At 39.7% G+C, this 20256-nt stretch overlaps 1 protein-coding gene across 4 annotated transcripts in view; it reads left to right on the top strand.

Annotated features, from left to right (window-relative positions):
* Positions 1-20256, top strand: part of NKAIN3 (sodium/potassium transporting ATPase interacting 3) — a 567854-nt gene that overhangs the window by 421113 nt on the left and 126485 nt on the right. For 2 of the 4 annotated variants that reach the window (XR_002343291.1, XR_002343290.1), the window contains exons 4-5: positions 4325-4522; positions 16671-16754. Coding sequence is in view for 2 of the 4 variants with exons in the window: in XM_021089314.1 (XP_020944973.1) it covers positions 4325-4522 (198 nt within the window). In the remaining 2 variants the exon portion in view is untranslated. The remainder of the gene's footprint in view (positions 1-4324; positions 4523-16670; positions 16755-20256) is intronic. The other 2 variants (XM_021089314.1, XM_021089313.1) reach the window with 1 other exon arrangement.

Raw genomic sequence — 20256 nt, 5'->3', positions numbered from 1 at the left:
AAGGAAATGGAAACACATTTGGGATTCACACTAAAGTGATGAAGGGGCTTTTAAACATTGCCTGGAGTAGATATTCAGAGGAAAGCAGATATTCTAGAATAATTTTCGTGTAAGTCATGACTTGGGAGTGAGTGAGTCTACGTATTGACTCATGTTTTCCTTGTCCACCTGGAAGCCACCCTCCCGTGTTCTTTCTACCCGGTCTCCCAGACTTCATGACAAAGCACCACATCCCTCTTCTCAATCCCCTTAATTCCTTGAAATCCAGGTTTTCATTCCCACCCCTTTCCTGGTGTTGCATTTGTAAGGTCCCCCTTGCTCCACCAATCAGCTAATTCAGCGCTGTTTGTTTTTGTTGTTGTTGTTGTTGTTGCTTGTCCTATTTATTTTGTTTTAGGAGGCTTTTTGTCTCTGGCGTTACCAACTTCCCAGAAGTTCTTCCTCCTGTGGGCCGTGACATTTTCTCTTGAAAATGTCCTTGAGACTGTCCTCATACCTCCCAAATATTTCATGTTTATTTTCTCTCTCCTTGCTCTCTTCCTCTTTATTTTACAAACTGTCCCTTGATAATCACATACACCTGCATAAATACAATACCATTATTTCTGTCTTTTCAGTTCTAAAGACAAGGGCAAAGATATCAATTGTCAATTTTCTTAGCCCTGGTATGCTTCAGTTATCAGATAATATTCTAATTCCAAAAAATGGAAGAGCAATGACATTTGACCTACTCGTAATTATTTTTAAGGTTACTTTGTTGATCTGTGGTTTAGCACTAACCCAGGTATTTCAGAACCACTGCCTTTGATGTGATAACCAAAAGGGCCAACAAAATTAATGATCTTCTGCATTTATGTATTTAATTTTCTTTAAAAATACTTGTAGCATTCTGAGTTGCTTTTCCCTTGACGTACCTCGTATAGGAAATTGAGTTTACCATGTGTCAAGGTATTTTTAATGTTTGAGATCTTCAGCAGGAGATAGAAATCAGACACAAACTTATGATAAAATTTTATACCAAATTTAAGTAAGAGGTTTTAACTTTATAATTTGATGCTATTGATATTCTTATTCAAATTTTAATATAGTCATTGTAAAGATAGTACAATTTATAAATATGCTATCACTTTGCTGGACAACAGAAATTGAAGAAACATCGTAAATCAACTATATTTTAAATAAATAATTAAATTTTAAAAATAAAATTGGAGTTCCTGTCATGGCGCAGTGATTAACGAATCTGACTAGGAACCATGAAGTTGCGGGTTCGATCCCTGGCCTCGCTCAGTGAGTTAAGGATCTGGCGTTGCCATGAGCTGTGGGTGTAGGTCGCAGACGCGGCTTGGATCCTGAGTTGCTGTGGCTCTGGTGTAGGCCGAGGGCTACAGCTCCAATTAGACCCATAGCCTGGGAACCTCATTGTGCCATGGGTGCAGCCCTAGAAAAGACAGAAAGACAGATAATAATAATAAAATAAAATATATATACATATGTTACAGTACCAACAAATTAAGTGAGAACTACATTGAGAGAGTTTTATGAGTATAACAAATAATCCTTTATTCTCTTTTGTTTTATTTGGGTAATATAAATTGTAGTCAAAGTCATACTGAAAGGAACTTATGGTCTTGGAATAGAAAAGGCCATTGATGGAAAATGCTTAAAGAACAGAAATTGCTGTAAATTTTGAGACTGTGCTAGTTCATCCTGAACCTAATGAATTATATTAAAATGGGAAATAATAGTTCTGTAGTGACTAAGACTAACTATAAGAGATTAAACCTGATGCCAGGAAAGGGAGCAGTGTGCCTGCAGGTAAATTGCCTTGTGTTAAACCGAATTCACTTGCAAAAGCAATTATTTTTCTATAATATTTCCCCTCCAGAGGGTAACTGCAAATGACACCCACAGCAAGCTAACAAAAAAATAAAAATAAAAAGATGTAAAATGTTTTATTGTCCATAAAATGCTGTAACTGTGAAGGAAACTAAATGATATGCATAGCAAACCAACAACCAAAAAAAAAAAAAAAAAAAAGAAAAAAGAGATACAAAGTGTTTTATCATTGATCTAATCAGAGGCATACTTATAATGGTGCTTTAAGTATTTGAGTTGAGGAAAATCTAAAACTGGGGAAGCACTGCTTTACTTATATGCCCTGGAAATGTTTCTCACCTCCCAGTGTGGGTACCACGTGGGCAGAGGGTAACCAGTGGGCGGGGCGGGGGGGGTCCCCACTGTCCCAGCTCAGATAGCTCTCATGCTGGTTATTTTCAGCCACCTAGAAATTAAAGAACTTTCCATTTCACTCCCACTTCCCCTAAATTTTAGAGTGCCAAACCCAGCTGCTGGTACTTTGGAGTGTCCTACGCCATGGAAGTGGAGTCTGTCCTCCAAGGAAAACTGGGATGCACAATTAGTGGGCAGCCCCTGGGCCCCTGGGCCCCTGGGCTGGTACCCGCTCAACACACCACCCTGCACCAGGGACCATAAACCTGCTGAGTGGAGGCTGGGAACTAGTCCAGCTGCCCTGCTCCTGGGCCCTCGGCTCCGTGCGGAGCCAAAATCCTGGTCCCATGGTCTCTGTCCCCGGCGCCTTTTCTCTTGCTCCATCATCACCCCTCGCCCTCCCTCCTCCACACAGGCAGCTCTAATCTCTAGTTTATCTGGGAGTTGCGAGTCTGGCTACACATCTCCTCTTTCAAACTATTGTTTATGACAAGAGCATCATAACCATGACTGATGGAGCAGTCATCCTTCATTACTGACACTCCACAGGTACTAAAGGGCAGCTTTTGGAGATTAAACACTTGCCCTGGTGTCTCTGGTAAGAGCTCTGAAAGCCTATATTGATGGATAAAAGTAGGGGACTGCCTTGTTTGTTCTTTTGCTCAGTGGTGGTGGCATCTTTTTCAAACAACTGAGAAAGCATCTAGCTCCCTTCAGGGATGAGGCATTGTAAGGGGCTGGCCAGGGGAACCGCGCTGGTCATAGGATATACCACCTCATCGCTAGAAGCGCAGACTGCATAGATCGAGTTCTGTGTCTACCACTAAACAGGCAGTTATTTTCATTTATTTATTAACTCGGGCAATTTACTTAACTTTCTCTGACTTACTTTCCTCATCTGTTTTAGTTTCTTTTTATGATCGCTGTATAACAAGTACCACCAACCTGGTGTCTTAAAAGACAGAAATGCATAATCTCATAGTTCTGGAGGTCAGAAGTCTGAACTCAGTTTCATGGGCTGAAATCACGATGTTGGCAAAGCCATGTTCTCCTTGGAGTTTTAGGGAGAATCTTTTCTTGTCTCTTGTAGCTTCCAGCGGCTGCCAACATTCCTGGGTTTGCGGCCATATCACGTGGTCATACTGCCTTCTGTTTTCCCCTGTATCTCATTTCCCTCTGCCTCCCTCTTATAAGGAGACATACGATTGTATTTAGGGCCCACTCAGATAACTCAGGATAATTCCTCCATCTCTCGATCCTTAATGTAATCACATCTGCAAAGTCCTTTCTTACCATGTAAGGTAAAATTCACCAGTTCTCGGGAGTAGGACACAAATGTATTTTGGGAGTACCATTATTCAAGCTATGTACATTAGGATGATGATAGCACCTGCAGGAACACATAATATTTGGTACATGCTGAGAACAATGTCCAGCAGGTGAAAAACCTCTCAATAAATGGGAGCCTTTGATGGTGGGGTCAGTAGCAACAGAGCAACAGGAAAATACGGATGTCAATGTGGACAAAATAATTTTTAAATAAAGCTATGAATTTTTAAATGAACATATCATCTCTGGACATTTTTAATGTATACTAACCTTAAAATATTATTAGTCAAAGAAGTCTACCTCTACATTGAGTAATTACAACCCACGTGAAAAATGAGCCATTGAGCCACAGGGAGCCATTGTTGGCTTTGTCTTGTGTCACTGTTTACCTGAAATTGAAACCATTTCAGGGGAGTTTCCGTGATGACTCAGCAATTAATGAACTCAACTAGCATCCAGGAGGACGCAGGTTTGATCTCTGGCCTCACTCAGTGGGTTAAGGATCCAGGGTTGCCATGAGCTGTGGTGTAAGTCATAGACACGGCTTGGATCCAGTGGTTGCTGTGGCTGTGGCATAGGCTTGGACCCCTAACCTGGGAACCTCCATATGCCACAGGTACGGCCCTAAAAAGTCAAAAAAGAAAAAAAAAAAAGAAACCCTTTCAACAATTTCATTCATCCCGACTCCTTCTGAAGGTGAAAGTCAAAGACGTGATGTGATATGATGGTCGTCTCTCTCTCTCTCTCTCGTCTCCTGCCCACCTAGGATACTGACCTAATGACATTCAACATCTCTGTACACCGGTCCTGGTGGCGGGAACATGGGCCTGGCTGTGTCCGAAGGGTGCTGCCCCCATCGGCCCCCGGCGTGATGGACGATTACACCTACGTCTCCGTCACAGGCTGCATGGTGGACTTCCAGTACCTGGAGGTCATCCACAGCGCCGTCCAAATACTGCTCTCGGTAAGTACCGCGTTGGCGTCCTTGTCCGATCAGGACTCTCCTTAATGGCACTTTCTATCTAGACCTTCCACCACACCCCCAGGTAGGTCATGCTGTAGATAAGCACACAGAGAACGTCCTTTAAACGGAGGAATTTGCAGCAGTTACGCTAACACTATAGTTATGCTGAATGGCAGGTTACATCTCTTCCTTTTGATATCCAGACACTGTTTTTAGAACCAGCTCGTTGCTGTAGTTTCTCTCCGGAGATACAGTGCACACAATTCGGGGGAACAGTAGCCCTGTCCGCAGTAGTAATTGTCTATTTGCTGCCCGTGAGCCCCTCTCTTTTCCCAATAGGCTTCTGCTGCTTACTGCTTCTAATGCATTCTTCCACTAACGTTCAGAGAGAGAAGGGGGTGGAAACACACTCAGTGGCTTTCTCAGTCAAATAAACCTCATGTTTCACATGCTTATTCCTTAAGAAAACAAATTCCTCCAGAGACTCATTTTCGTGCCTACAATTCGTTGTGAGGATACGATTCCATGCAGAGCAGCAGCGAGAGGAGAGGGCTTGATTGGACCACGGAAAGTTTCTGAGCTGGGAATTCCATCAGGATATTTTCCTTCCACTAGACTATGCCACCCACAGTTTGTGCAACTGTGGCGTGGAATTAATTTGAGACATATGCCATCCTCAAGAGGGCTGTTTCTTTGAGATCCAACGAGAACTTGACAATAAAGCCGTCTTCACAATGCTCTTTGCATAACCAACCAGTTCTTCTATCCAGCTGGTTAGGGTTAGTGTCAGATTAAGAGCTACAGCCTCAATAATAAATAAATAGATGACAGAAGTATAAGAACTGTATGTCAATGAAGAATGTACCTGGGAATTATTTCTAGAAAGAACTTCAGTAGTCCTTGCTAACACTTACTGTATCCATTATCTACTGCTGTGTAACAAAACACTCCAAACTGTAATTCTTTAAAACAATATCCATGTGTATGGGCCTCAGTGGGATAGTTCAGCTTCACCTGACATTGGCCAGGGTTATTCCTTTCTACCCACAGCTCTATCTAATCATTAGTACACTGTAAACTTTTATACTATGTCTTTAATAGTATATGCTTAGACATAATTAGGTTTTCTATCACAAATAACAGTAAAAAAAATAACCTTTCCACCCACAGCTCTCCTGGGACAGAGTTCCCATTGTGGCTCAGTGGATTAAGAACCCCAAAATGAGGATGCAGATTTGATTCCTGGCCTTGCTCAGTGGCTTAAGAATCTGGTGTTGTGCAAGCTACAGCATAGGTTGCAGAAGTGGCTCAAGACCAGGGTTTCTGTGGCTGTGACATAGGCTGACAGCTGCAGCTCCAGTTAGGTTGTTCTTTTTAGGAATTCCCATCGTGGCACAGCAGAAACAAATCCATCTAGGAACCATGAGGTTTCAGCTTCCATCCCTGGCCTCCCTCAGTGGGTTAAGGATCTAACGTTGTTGTGAGCTATGGTATAGGCTGCTGATGTGGCTTGGATTCCACGTTGCCGTGGCTGTGGCATAGGCCAGCTGTAGCTCTGATTAGACCCCTAGGCTGGGAACCTCCATATGCCGAAGGTGTGGCCCTAAAAAGCAAAAAAAAAAAAAAAAGAAAGAAAGAAAAAAAGAAAAGATTGTTATTTTTTTTACTGTTATTTGTGATAGAAAACCTAATGATGTCTAAGCATATACTATTAAAGACATAGTATAAAAGTTTACAGTGTACTAACAATTAGATGGAGCAATAACGATGTTAATTTTAAAGATCATATAGAAGACATGGAAAGGTACTTATGATTTGAATATGCAGTCAAGGAGGTGAGGTAAGATACAAAAAAAAAGGTGTGGAATTAAGCATGTGTTTTCCCCAAAATTGTTTTTAAGTTTGTATCACATTCTCAATAATAATTCATGTGTCTTATTGCAAATTTATGTAGAAGAGTGGAAGAGATATCGTGATTGGTTTTTTTTATAAGGCTATTTTTAATTTTCAGGATTAATGATTCATGGGTAAACAGATCCATATACTAATGTTAACTATTAAACAAGATATGCCTGTTTTAAAGGAGCTCATTTTTATAACTGGTAGGAAATTCTAATCTCTAAACCTTGAAAACGCACCTTATCTACCTCTCTTGAGACTCACCTGATCTACAACTCTTTGGAGCTGATTTTGCATGTACGTATTGTTTTGAATCCTTACTGTCAGATATTCTCCTCCATATCTGATAGGTGTTGGGTCTCATTCTTTAACATCTTTGGAGGCTGTCATCATGGTCAAGCTGGGAATCAGAGGCCCTGAGAATGGGTTTTCTGTCTTCCCTGGGTTCTTTGCATTGTGTCTCTTCAGCCCCATCATCAGCCTTCATCACTGTTCTCTGTCCTTCATATCAGACATATTCAGCTTAAAGATAAATTAAAACTCAATAGGGAAGGGTGAACAGTATCATTAGACCACAAAGTATCCTGTGGAATCTTTATCCTCAAAAGGCTGCGTAAATATCTGTTCCATCTGCTTAGAGTAAATGACACAGTCACTGATAATATTGTTACTAATTCAGTAACAAATGTTCACAGAATGTAAGAACAGAAGTCAGAAAATAAGTTTTTGAAATGAGTTCCAATTGCTATCAATTGTACTCCTCCAAAATGTAAAGATAACTAAAAGTGGATTTATTTGGGGTCTTATTTCTGAGTTAATATTTAATTTATTTAACAAACTGTTAATATGTACTTGGAGCTATTCTGAGTGCTTTGCAAATATGAACTCCTTTAATCCTCACAATGACCCGAGACATAGGTATTATTGTATTTTTTTTTCCATTGTGAAACTGAGACACACAGAGAGCTTAAGTAACTTGCCCAAAGTCACACAGCTTGCGAGTGAGAGAAGCTGGACCAGACACCCAGGCACATGGTCTCCAGAGTTCCTGGTCCTCATAATACTGCAAAGAGAGCCTCCAATTTCCTTATGACCCTTAGCTTAGGTCCGTGGTAACCTCTGTCGGGACGGTTAAGGCTGGAAATCTGCTGTGTTGATGGCTTTTACATGGCAGTATTCGAAAGTAATAGAGAGCAATTAATAATTATCTGATAGTTAAGAGATTTGTGGAGTGAATAGTTCAACCTGTTTTCTTGTGCCTTAGAACCATGTTATTACCACCTTTTTGTCATTGGGGAAAACTGGAGGATTCCAACACTTCTAAGATGCTAAGTGTATCAGACTCATTTTTATTTTGCTTGCTTGCTGGGGCTTTTAAAGTGCTAGTAAAAGGAAGGAAATTATGGTCAACCTCTCCTGCCCGTAATTCTTCCCACATTCGTCCTATCCCAGACAACCCACTTTTATATGAAATGGATGATTTCTGCCTCTGTCAAATTTAGAACAATTCTAAGTGCTACCTAAAAGTATGAAGTATTAAGATCATTAGTCTTCCTCAGCACTTCTGGTCTCTGTATTCAGTTTCATCCTCAGAAAACTGAATCAACAGTTTTTATATAAAGTTCTATAAAGGAATCATTTATCGGACCATCAAAATTTTGAAAAGGGCTTATGATTGTCAGAGAAGTCCTGGCGTGTCAACAATACTGAAAAGGCTTTGTGGAGAGCTTTATGTTCAGGAATCGGTGTATACCTGGTCATTAAAATTGTTTGGATTTGAGAGTGTTTGTTTGGTGACCTGTGATTTTAAGTCATTTCTTTCTCAGTATTCATGTTGATGCCCTGGACTCTCTGTCTTTGAAATGTACATACATTTTTATAGGTTTCTTGAGATATAATTCACATACCATACAATTCACCCCTTTAAAGTGTACAATTCAGTTGTTTGTAGTGTATTCACAGATATGTGAAACCACCACCATAGTCAATTTTAGAAGATATTTATCACCTTCAAAAAAAAAAACTTACATGCTTTAAGTAACACTACCTACCTTCTCTTTCTTTTCAACCCTAAGCAAATACTAATCTACTTTCTATCTCTTTAGATTTGTCTATTCTGGACATTCCATAAAAATGAAATTACATTATATATGGGGTTTTTGTGCCTGACTTCAGTCACTTAGCATGTCTTCAAAGTTCACCCATATAGCATGTATCAGAATCACGTTCCTTTTTATGGCTGAATAGCATTCTATCATATATTTACTTTTAATACTTTTGTCTGAAGTACTTAGCAAAAATTTCAGATTTATAATTCAAATGTAGAAAGCCCTCACCTGCCCATGGAGAAAACCCTACATGGATTTTAGACAATTCACATCTCTTTTGTCTACATTTATATCCATGGTTTGGAAACATCCAGGTCTCAGAAGGAATTCCCAGCTTTTATTAGTTGTTTGGTCTTATATAAATCTAACTTTTAAATTCATTTTCCTCTTCTACCACAACATTCTCCTTAATAGTATATGTATGATTGGATTTTATTCTGTATGTTAATCAGTCATCACAGACATTTATGTTTCCAACCATAAATGCATATAATTTCCAAACAACAGAATTTAGTCTCCTGAGGCCCAAATGCTCATGATTATCCCAGACATGTTTTTTAGGTCTTCATAAATTATTACTGCTCTACTAGTTTCAAATAATCTGCCAAACATGGATTATTAAATGCAAAAGTGACTTATGACATTTGGTAGACTTAAATACGATTTCATCAGAGAAATGCAAAGTTTAATTAGAAATCATGTCTAGCACAAAACCATTAATATAGGAAATCTGAGATGTTTAATAATTAATCAAGACAAACGTTGTGGCTGTAGGCTTATGGAGATATTAGAAACAAGAAAGTTAATTTTAGTAATGCTTTACTTAGGGTAATTTAATGTCTTCAAACATTACAGAGGTTTCATCTTTAGCCCTAGGTAGGAATAATTATTGGGTTGAAAAAAAAATGGGTTTTCATAATAACAAAAGTTAATTCAAAAGCATTTACCCTCTTCCTTTAGAAGACCAAATTGCATATAAGTTCTATAAAGAAAATCTCATGTCACTTTTTGTATTCTGCCTAAACGAAAACAGGTAGTGTATCTATCATTCGTTCAAAAAATCATACTCGGCTGTTTTTCTGGGGTTTTTTCTTTCTCCCTTATCTGAGTTATAGTTCTCTGTCTTTTCATTTTTATACGTTTTTGGCGTGGTGACCCTTTTACAGATAATAGAGTTGTAGCCTCTCTTACTTCTGGCGTCTGCCCCCCTTGTGGCTGAAGTTGGTATGGGGGCTTGCTGTAGGCTTCCTGATGGGAGGGACTGATGCCTGCACACTGAAATTAAAACTGTGATTAAAAAACTTCCAACAAACAAAAGTCCAGGACCAGATGGCTTCACAGGCAAATTCTATCAAACATTTAGAGAAGAGCTAATACCTATCCTTCTGAAACTATTCCAAAAAATTGCAGAGGAGGGGATACTCCCAAACTCATTCTATGAGGCCACCATCGCCCTGATATGAAAACCAGACAAAGATACCACAAAAAAAGAAAATTACGGGCCAAGTTCACTGATGAACATAGATACAAAGATTCTCAACAAAATACTAGCAAACCGCATCCAACAATACATTAAAAGGATTGTACGTCATGATCAAGTGGGATTTATCCCAGGGATGCAAGGGTTCTTCAATATCCACAAATCAATCAGTGTGATACACCACATTAACAAACTGAAGAATAAAAACCATATGATCCTCTCAATAGATGCAGAAAAAAAGCCTTTGAAAAAATCCAACACCCATTTCTGATTAAAAACAAAAACAAACAAACAAAAAACCTTCATAAAGTGGGCATAGCACAACATAAAAAAGGCCGTATATGACAAACCCACAGCTAACATCATTCTCAATGGTGAAAAACTGAAAGAATTCCCACTGAGATCAGGAAAAAGACAAGGATGTCTGCTCTTGCCACTACTCTTCAACATAGTTTTGGAAGTCCTAGCCACAGCAACCAGAGAAGTAAAAGAAATAAAAGGAATCCAAATTGGAAAGGAAGAAGTAAAACTATCACTATTTGCAGATGACATGATACTATACGTAGAGAATCCTAAAGACTCTACCAGAAAACTGTTAGAGCTCATCCACAAATCTGGCAAAGTCACAGGATACAAAATTAATACAGAAATCAAGTGCATTTCTATATACTAACAGTGAGAGATCAGAAAGAGAAATTTGGGAAGAAATCCCATTTACCATCACATCCAAAAGAATAAAATACCTAGGAGTAAACTTACCCAAAGAGACAAAAGACCTGTACTCTGAAAACTATAAGACACTGATGAAATAAATCAAAGATGACACAAATAGATGGAAAGACATCTCATGCTCTTGGATTGGAAGAGTCAATATTATCAAAATGACTATACTACCCAAGGCAATCTACAGATTCAATGCAATCCCTATCAAATTACCAAGGACATTTTTCACAGAACTTGAACAAAATATTTTAAAGTTTGTTTGGAAGCACAAAAGACCCAGAATAGCCAAAGACATCCTGAAAAAGAAAAATGGAGCTGGAGGAATCAGGCTCCCTGAATTCTGACCATACTACAAAGCAACAGTCATCAAAACCATATGATACTGGCCCAAAGACAGAAATATAGATCAGTGGAACAGGATAGAAAGCCCAGAATTAAACCCACGCACCTACAACCAACTAATCTATGACAAAGAAGGCAAGAATATACAATGGAGAAAAGACAGCCTGTTCAATAAGTGGTGCTGGGAAAACTGGACAGCCACATGGAAAAGAATGAAATTAGAACAATTCCTAAAACCATACACAAACATAAACTCAAAATGGATCAAAGACCTAGATATAAGTCCAGATACTATAAAACTCTTGGAGGAAAACATAGGCCAAACACTCTCTGACATAAACGACAACAACATCTTCTCAGATCCACCTCTTAGAGTAATGACAGTAAAGCCAAAAATAAACAAATGGGACTTAATGAAACTTCAATGTTTCTGCACAGCAAAGGAAACCCTAAACAACAAAAAAAGACAACCCACAGAGTGAGAGGAAATCTTTGCAAGTGAATCGACTGACAAGGGATTAATCTCCAAAATTTATAAACACTTTCTGCAGCTCCATACCAAAAAAAAAAACCCCATCAAAAAATGGGCAGAAGTTCTAAACAGACAACTCTCCAAAGAAGACATATAGATGGCCAAGAAGCACATGAAATGATAGTCAATATCACTCATTATTAGAGAAATGCAAATCAAAACCACTATGAGGTACCATCTTACTCCAGTCAGAATGGCCATCATCAAAAAGTCTACAAACAGTAAGTGCTGGAGAGGGTGTGGAGAAAAAGGAACCCTAGTACACTGTTGCTGGGATTGTAAATTGTTGCAACCACTGTGGAAAACAGTATGGAGATTGTTCAGAAAACTAAAAATAGAACTACCATTGGATCCAGCAATCCCACTCCTGGGTATCTATCTAGAGAAAACCATGACTCGCAAAGACACATGTACTCCGATGTTCATTGCAGCACCATGTACAATAGCCAAGACATGGAAACAACCTAAATGTCCATCAACAGAGGAATGGATCAAGAAGATGTAGTACATATATGCAATGTAATATTACTCAGCCATTAAAAGAAACAAAATAACAGAATTTTTAGCAACATGGATGGACCTAGAAATTATTATGCTAAGTGAAATGAGCCATACAATGAGACACCAACATCAAATGCTATCACTGACATGTGGAATCTGAAAAAAGGACAGACTGAACTTCCTTGCAGAACAGATACTGACTCACAGACTTTGAAAAACTTATGGTTTCCAAAGGAGAGAGGTTGGGGGGTGGGGGAATGCTGGGGGTTTGGGATGTAAACGTTATAAAATTGGGTTGTGATGATCATTGTACAACTATAAGTGTAATAAATTGAGTAATAGATTTTAAAAAATCATACTCAGTAAGCCTCTACGCTAAATAAAGCACTGTTCTAAGAGCTTTGGGGATGAGAGGATGGAGATAAACTAAAGCAGCCTGCAGTTGCTATTGTTCTGTCCATCATACCAGAGGAGATGAGGCAGGCAATTAAAGGACTGTAAAGAACAGAAAATGAAAATTCCACAATTCAGATTTTTTTAAATGATGGGGGAAATTGCATCTTTTTTTTTTTTTTTGGTTATTCTCTAAGTGAAATTGAACAGTTCTTTCCGTCATGAATACAGGCAACAACTAATCATGGTAGAAATAGCAGAATCTGTGATAGTCACAGTAGAAATCACTGGTATTTTAGAATCATAGTACAGTTCTTGTAGATAACCTGAAATATAGTTTTATGCTCATCAATACACAGTTCCGATTCTAAGTGTAACCTGGGCTCACAGAGGAAATAAATAGTGTTTGGGGGAGCTGTGATGTTTAGCCTCCACCTCCCTGCAAAAAATTTCACTCTTGGAAGTGAACTTTTTCTTTTTTTAAGGACCAGACTTTAACATTTTGAGGACATCACCATGGGCTTCCAGACTCTTCCATTTGTGCCACCATGGAGAGAATTAAGAATTCTGAAAATGAAAGCAATTACTTCTTGGGATACATGAAAACAACATATTAAAGCACATGACAATGTTCAAAAAAGGGAGGCATTCAGCAGAGCAAAAACAAGCAGTAGCTTGACGATCCTATCAAGAAGGCAAAGAAGCTCCTGGAGTTCACAGTCCCAGGAAAGAGAGCCGCCTTGGCCAAAAAAAAAGAGGTCCGGGCACGGGTTTTGATTCCTATTACAACTAGTCAAAGGCAAGCTCAAAGGAAACTGAGGTTCAAGTTCCCATGGCTGCAGCTGGATCCTACAGCCAAGAGAACCTTTGATGACTTCTCATATGTGTTCCATACAGAAGGAACAGCACAAGTGGGAAAATAAACAAGAAGCCAGGGGAACAGTGAGTGGTTCATTTTGGCAAAGAGCAGGTGCACAGATGTAGTGCCTTAAACTGGAAAGAAAGTTTGGGGAGGGGAAGACTTGAATGCCAATTTAAGGTTTGAGGACTTTCCCCTCAGTGAAATAAAGCCATTTTTGGTTTATAAGCAAGTAAATGATGTACACACAAATCGGTACTAGGGGAGTTATTCTAATAAGTGTGTGTAGGATGGATCACACAAGTGGGAATGCAAATTGAGGATAGTCTTATAATAATCTGGGTCCGTAGGTCCCAGGGCATCTTTGAAATTCTTTCCTGCAAATTGAGCCTCAAGAAAGATCCCATGGTGACATAAGTTTGACTGATGTCATGTTATAGCCACTCCTTTGAGATTCACAGTGAAAATGAACATATTTAAGTTTCTGAGAAATCCTGCTGTTTAAAAAAAAAAAAATCATGAAAAACAAAGACTATGGGATTCTTCCAGATGAAATAAGAATGAAGCAGCATGAAATGAAATGAAAGCTGTGACACTAGACCAAAAAAAAAAAAAAAAATAGATCATTGTGGGGCAGTTGTTGGGAATTGAATAAAGCCTCTGAATTAGATGATAATATTATACCAATTATTGTACTGATTAATTCCCCGGTTTTTGTCCTTGGACTATGGCTATGAAAGATGCTAATATCTGAAGAATCTGGATGAGGAGTACATGGGAATTCTTTGATTTTTTTCAATTTTTCTATAAGTCTGAAATTGTTTCAAAATGAAACGTTAAAAATGCTTTTTCTGAAGTTCCCGACTTGGCTCAGCGGAAACGAACCCAACTAGTATCCATGAGGACGCAGGTTCAATCCCTGGCCTTCCTCAGTGGGTTAAGGATCCGGCATTGCCATGACCTGTGTTGTAGGTCGCAGATGCAGCTTGGATCCTGCGTTGCTGTGGCTGTGCTGTAGGCTGGCAGTTGTACCTCTGATTTTACCCCTGGCCTGGGAACCTCCATATGCCGCGAGTACAGCCCTAAAAAGCAAAAAAATAAAAATAATGCTTTTTCACCTAAAAAACTAACTCCACTCCCAAAATTTTCTAAAGGAAACATTTTGAGAAATGCTGGTTTAAGAGAAAGTAAGGACATATCAGGGAGAATGGAAATCCAAGGATAGATCACAAAACACTGCTGAGACTTGGGAGGGAGTGTGAAGGAGGCAAAGGAGGGCAGAGGTGGCTACATCCACAGGGCAGCTGGGGGCAGAGCTACGTTGACAGGGAAAACAAGTGAGTTTAGTTTGACACCTGAGGAATCTTGACTCCATTCTTGCTCTTAACATTTTTAGGTATACATATTTAAATATATATGTGTGTATATATATATATATATTTATAAATATAAAAATACGTATTTATATATATTTTTATAGCTGCACCTGTGGCATATAGAACTTCCCTGGTTAGGGGTCAAATTGGAGTGGCAGCTGGGCCCTACACCACAGCCACACTGGATCCAAGCCACATCTGCAGCCTGCACTTCAGCTTGTGGCAACACCAGATCCTTAACCCACTGAGCAAAGCCAGGAATCGAACTCACATCCTCATGGACACTGTCTCGGGTTCTTAACCCACTGGGCCACCACAGGAACTCCTTAGGTACATAAATATTTTTAAAACCTAATTACCTGTTATGATAAAGAATACCCTCTCTTGCTCATTCAAGAATACTCTTTGCAATAAGTGACTGAGAAAGGAAAATTAGAGACAAAATTATCCAAAAGAATTCACAAGAATCCCAAAAGGAATTTTTGAAAATGTGGACTTAGCTTGTATTTTTACAGCATTCAAGACCAAACAATAGCACTTGTTTTATTAAGATTGTTGGCATTCTCCACTTCAGATATGGTCTCTGGAGATTTCTAAGAAGGCTCCTCAAATTTTAGCACTCCAGTATTATTAATAAGGACATGGTTATACCCATTTATTTTTCTACAGACTGTAAAACAATACAGGTGCAAGGTGATTTTTTAAAATTATATTCTCTTTGCCCAGCAGTCAGACACATCTCAGGCCACGTATCAGATGAAAAGTCAAAAATAACAACTTATGACTAAAGCATAAAAGTTATTGTCTGAAATTTTAGCTTTCACATATATGTTTATTTTTATGGAAATGTCTCAATATAATGCTTTACAAACATAATTCTGTAGCACCTTCAGGGAATAGATTGTTCTAAAAATCTAAATATAGGAATTGTCTTAACTGTCAAAACTTAAATTTTAATATTTCATTTAGGAAAGGTAGAGACCCATGAAATGCTCTTCATCAAGGGAGTACAGTAGGAGTTCCCGTCATGGCTCAGTAGTTAACGAATCTGACTAGGAACCATGAGGTTGAGGGTTCTATCCCTGGCCTTGCTCAGTGGGTTAAGGATCCGGTGTTGCCGTGAGCTATGGTGTAGGTTGCAGACGCGGCTCGGATCCCGTGTTGCTGTGGCTGTGGTGTAGGCCAGTGGCTACAGCTCCGATTCGACCCCTAGCCTGGGAATCTCCATATGCCATGGGAGTGGCCCAAGAAATGGCAAAAAGACAAAAAAAAATTTAAAAAAGGAGTACAGTAATCAGAAACGTGCTTAGGGAAGGGGAATCAGGCAGCAGTGGTAGACTTGCGTTCAGGAGGCACAAAGCTGGGAGGTCAGCCTTGCAGGCAGGTGAGAAAGAATGAAGCCTGAGCGAGAATTGAGTGAGGGAAATGACCCTAAAGGAACGGAAAGAGAGAGCAAATCAGAACTTGGTCACTAATTAGATCAGAAAGCTGTGGAAAGGAAAATGCCAAAGATAACACTCAGCTTTTGAGCTGGATTGACAAGTAACATTGCAATAATATTACAAAAACGGAGGAATAATGAATAAAGGATCATGGAGGGTACATTTGTTTCATTTAACATATCACATAGTAAAAAAAAAAAAAAAAAAAAAAAAAAAAACTGAGCGTATTTAATTTTAATTGGAGGAGGGGAGTAAAAGAATAGTTCCTGGCAGAGAATCTGGCCAACACCACTGGGAAGCGTGAAGCCTCTGAACCTGCTGTGTGTGTGTGTGTGGGGGGGGGGTGACCAGAAACTGGCCAGGTCAGATAGCCTCTGGCACTTGGTATCTGCTGTTTTCTACCCTCGCTTACTTTCTATTTATTTTTTTCCTATTTCTCCTAGTAGGGTTGAACTAGCATACCAAAGAAAAAATATTTTTTGCTTTTTTTTAGCCAAAGAGCTTAGCAACATGCCTAGGACATAACAGGCTGTCGGGGTATATTGCATCATTGCTGCTTTGTGAGACATTCATATAGGTAAGCAAAACTGAGCAAGCCGATTATAGAGACTCAAAAGTCATATGCAGGGGAAAAAACTGTGCTGTGATGGGATGAGGCAGGGTGTATTATGCCCTCTGTCATTTACCTTGAAACAGTATAGCACATAAACAACATGCTGTGGATGTGTTTGTTTTGCTACATATGCTGGGGGGAGGGGCTACAGGTGGTTCTGTCTGGTGGGCTCACACTTTCAGAAGGCACCCTGATCTTAGGGTTGACCCCAAACAGAAGCTCACATGTCAGGGGCAGTTTGTCAAAATCCTTAGCCTCTTTTCTCTAGTCAACACCAGCAAGGGTTTATTTAGCATATTTGATACCAGAAATGTTTTATTGGTGACGTGAATGGTTGTCAAGTCCCGTGGATTGGCTAGAAATATTCGTCAGGGACTCCTGCTGTTTGCATGCACAGAACGTGTGAATCTAGAGAGTCTGCTGGCCTGATATGCTGGGGGACAGGGCTCTGGGGTTGGGATTCACAGCAGCCCTTTGTTCTGATGCTTGAGGGATCCGCTGCCTGACTCCAACACAGAGTATGGCTGCATCTTGCTACTGGAATATTGTCAGAAGCAGCTTTTCAGATCCCTAGAAAGACTTCATTGAGCTTTCAGAATAGGCTTTGTGACAGGTTTTGTGCTATTTGCTAATAAATGTTGGTATGTACTTGACAGAGTTTGTACTGAGACTTTCTTGCTCTCTGGTAACAAGTTTATGAGAGAAAAACTCTGGCCCTTGACTTCCTCTAAATATCTACACCCCCAAAAGGACTTAATGACTATAAATGATCAGATTGGTTTAGTCAATACTTATCAGAATAGCCAGAGAAGCACTGCCCTAGGAAGTGGCATTTGAGTGAAGACACAAAGAAGTCACTTGAAGTATGGGTCTAAGAATATTCCAGAGGAAACAAAGAGTCATGTGGCTGGAATTTAGACAGTGTGGGAGAGAGTGATGAAAGATGAAATCAGAGAAGTTGGTAGAAGTTAAAGAAGACATGGTAGGAGTTCCCGTCATGGCATGCAGTGGTTAATAAATCTGACTAGGAACCATGAAGTTATGGATTCGATCCCTGGCCTTGCTCAGTGGGTTAAGGATCTGGCATTGCCATGAGCTGTGGTGTAGGTTGCAGACGCGGCTTGGATCCCACGTTGCTGTGACTGTGGCGTAGGCCAGTGGCTACAGCTCCGATTCAACCCCTAGCCTGGGAACCTCCATATGCCACAGGAGCGGCCCTAGAAAAGGCAAAAAAGACAAAAAAAAAAAAAAAGAAGAAGAAGAAGAAGAAGACCTGGCAGAGAATTTGAGTTAGATTAAAAGACCCTGGGAAGATGTTATTGGATTTCAGCCAGGAGAGTAGCACGATCTTGAGCGGCTTGAAGAATGGACCAGAGGAGAATGAGTGGCAGAAAAGAAACTAATTTGTAGCCTCTTCCAACAGACTGCACGAGACAAGAGGGTGGCTTCGACTTGGATGGTAGCAATAGAGATAGAAATGCCTAGACAATAGTTCTTGTAGAAGGATTTGAGCAGTAGGGTAAGTGATGCTGCTAGTTCCCAAGATGACAGAGTCTGGGAATCATGGTCCACTGGTAGCTTTTATCTCTTCTCGATGTAAGAAATAATGGGACTCAAACACAGGTCTTTAAAAATAGTTTTAGTAATTCAAGAAATATTTCTGGAATATTACCTAGTCAAAACATCTAGAAGGAAAGGGTTTGCCTTCTGAGAGTGGAAAATCCTGCCATTCTAATGGTTCACAATTGATTATCATTTCATAATGGTTTAAAGCAATTAGTGCAGTATCAGCCATTCACATTTGACTGAAAGTAAAATTGATAGCAAGAAAGCTATGAGGAAGTGGTGCTCTTTATTTAAATTGATTAGTGTTCATAGCCCTTTCATTTAAAATTGGTTTATATAAAATTCAAGCAAATATTTGCAATGCATAATTATTACTTAGTAGCAAAGATAACCAGGAAGTCATGCAGGCAGTGGAACATGAACAATTAAAATCTTCAGGATACACAGCAGCTTTTAATTAATCAGTTAAACTAATCCAAATAAATAGAAGACTGTGTTGTAAGGCTAGGCCATAGAGGATTTTAAAGCCAATGATCATAATAAAAGAAATCATAGCTGTCATTTATTGGGTATATACTATGTGCCTGGCTTTCTCCTTTGAAGTATTATCTTGTGTAACCTTTTCAGGACTAATACAAAGTAGACTTTCTTATTTCTAATTTACCTATGAATACATTGGGACATAAAATAATTATTTCATCCAATTCCCTATGGTCATTGTTTGGGGAGGGGCCATCTGATGTCTTCTCAGAACCACTGTGCTTATTGAGGATACTGCATTCATACAGAAAACAAAAGGCAATATAGATATAAGTGTATCATTTAGTATATGCTTTGGAAAGACATTAGAGTTCGAAAGAGTCAATATGCAAAATTTGCTCATCTATTTCACAATTCCATGTATGTCAAAAGCTTCACATTGTGAGATTTCTGTGTCCCATGTGTACTGGACAGAGGAAAAAAGAGTAAACATCCATTGTCTTTCCTTGCCAGCCTCCACGCCCCCAACCTTTGATCAGAGCACCTCAACTGCTTTGTCATTAGAGAGTGACACCCCAACCCTTTCCTTGTGCATGGAGAAGGGGGGTTCTGGTAGAGCAGGCCTGACCCCACCATCCACCAGCTCCAGGATTGGACATGAGACCCAGGAATTATCCTCAGCATGTTCCTCTCCTGACCCAGGAGGGGTTCAGGCGTAGTCACATGAGGGAGGCTGAGCCCAGGACTCAGTTCTCAACTTTTAGGAAATATCACTTCTTTCCCACAAGACTGTTGAATTAGAAGGATCTGCATTTGCAGATACAGGCAGCCACCATGTGGAGAGGGGCTACTTGAGACAAAAACAGCTGTAAAAGAGAGGGACACATACAGAGACAGAGGGAGACAGGCAGATGTGGTCTGGGTCAAGTCAGACCCAAACCAGCCTGACTCTGGCTGGCTCTTGGCTACTAGACAATTTAAAATCACACTTGCAGTTCACACTGTATTTCTACAGGCTGGTGCCAGTCTGTGACATCTCTGAGGAGTGGAGATGCAGTCTCTGAACATGTAGCTCATTCCCCATCCAGACAGCCCCATCCATGATTGGACTGCTCTAAGCATAAAAAATTGATTTTTTTTGTCTATAGATACAAACTCCATCACACTGGAACTTCTATCTCTTGGCACTAGTTCTGCCTCCTGAGTATCATAGAGTTTTCACTCCTTCACACCCAGCACTTCTGGTTCATATCACAGTCATATCTCATAGGACATCATAGACCTTTTTGACTAGTGCTTTGCTAACAGAATCCTGTATTTGCATTAGCAGCAGTTGCAGGTGGATTAGCCATGATTCTTTTATGCCTAATGCAAAACCTGGGTCCATCTCCTTGTGAAGCTACAGTGAGGCTTAGACTTC

This window comes from Sus scrofa, chromosome 4, assembly GCF_000003025.6.
Source record: "Sus scrofa isolate TJ Tabasco breed Duroc chromosome 4, Sscrofa11.1, whole genome shotgun sequence".
NCBI lineage: Eukaryota > Metazoa > Chordata > Mammalia > Artiodactyla > Suidae > Sus > Sus scrofa.
Note: the sequence above shows the minus strand (reverse complement) of the source record. Positions and strands in the feature narration are given on the sequence as shown.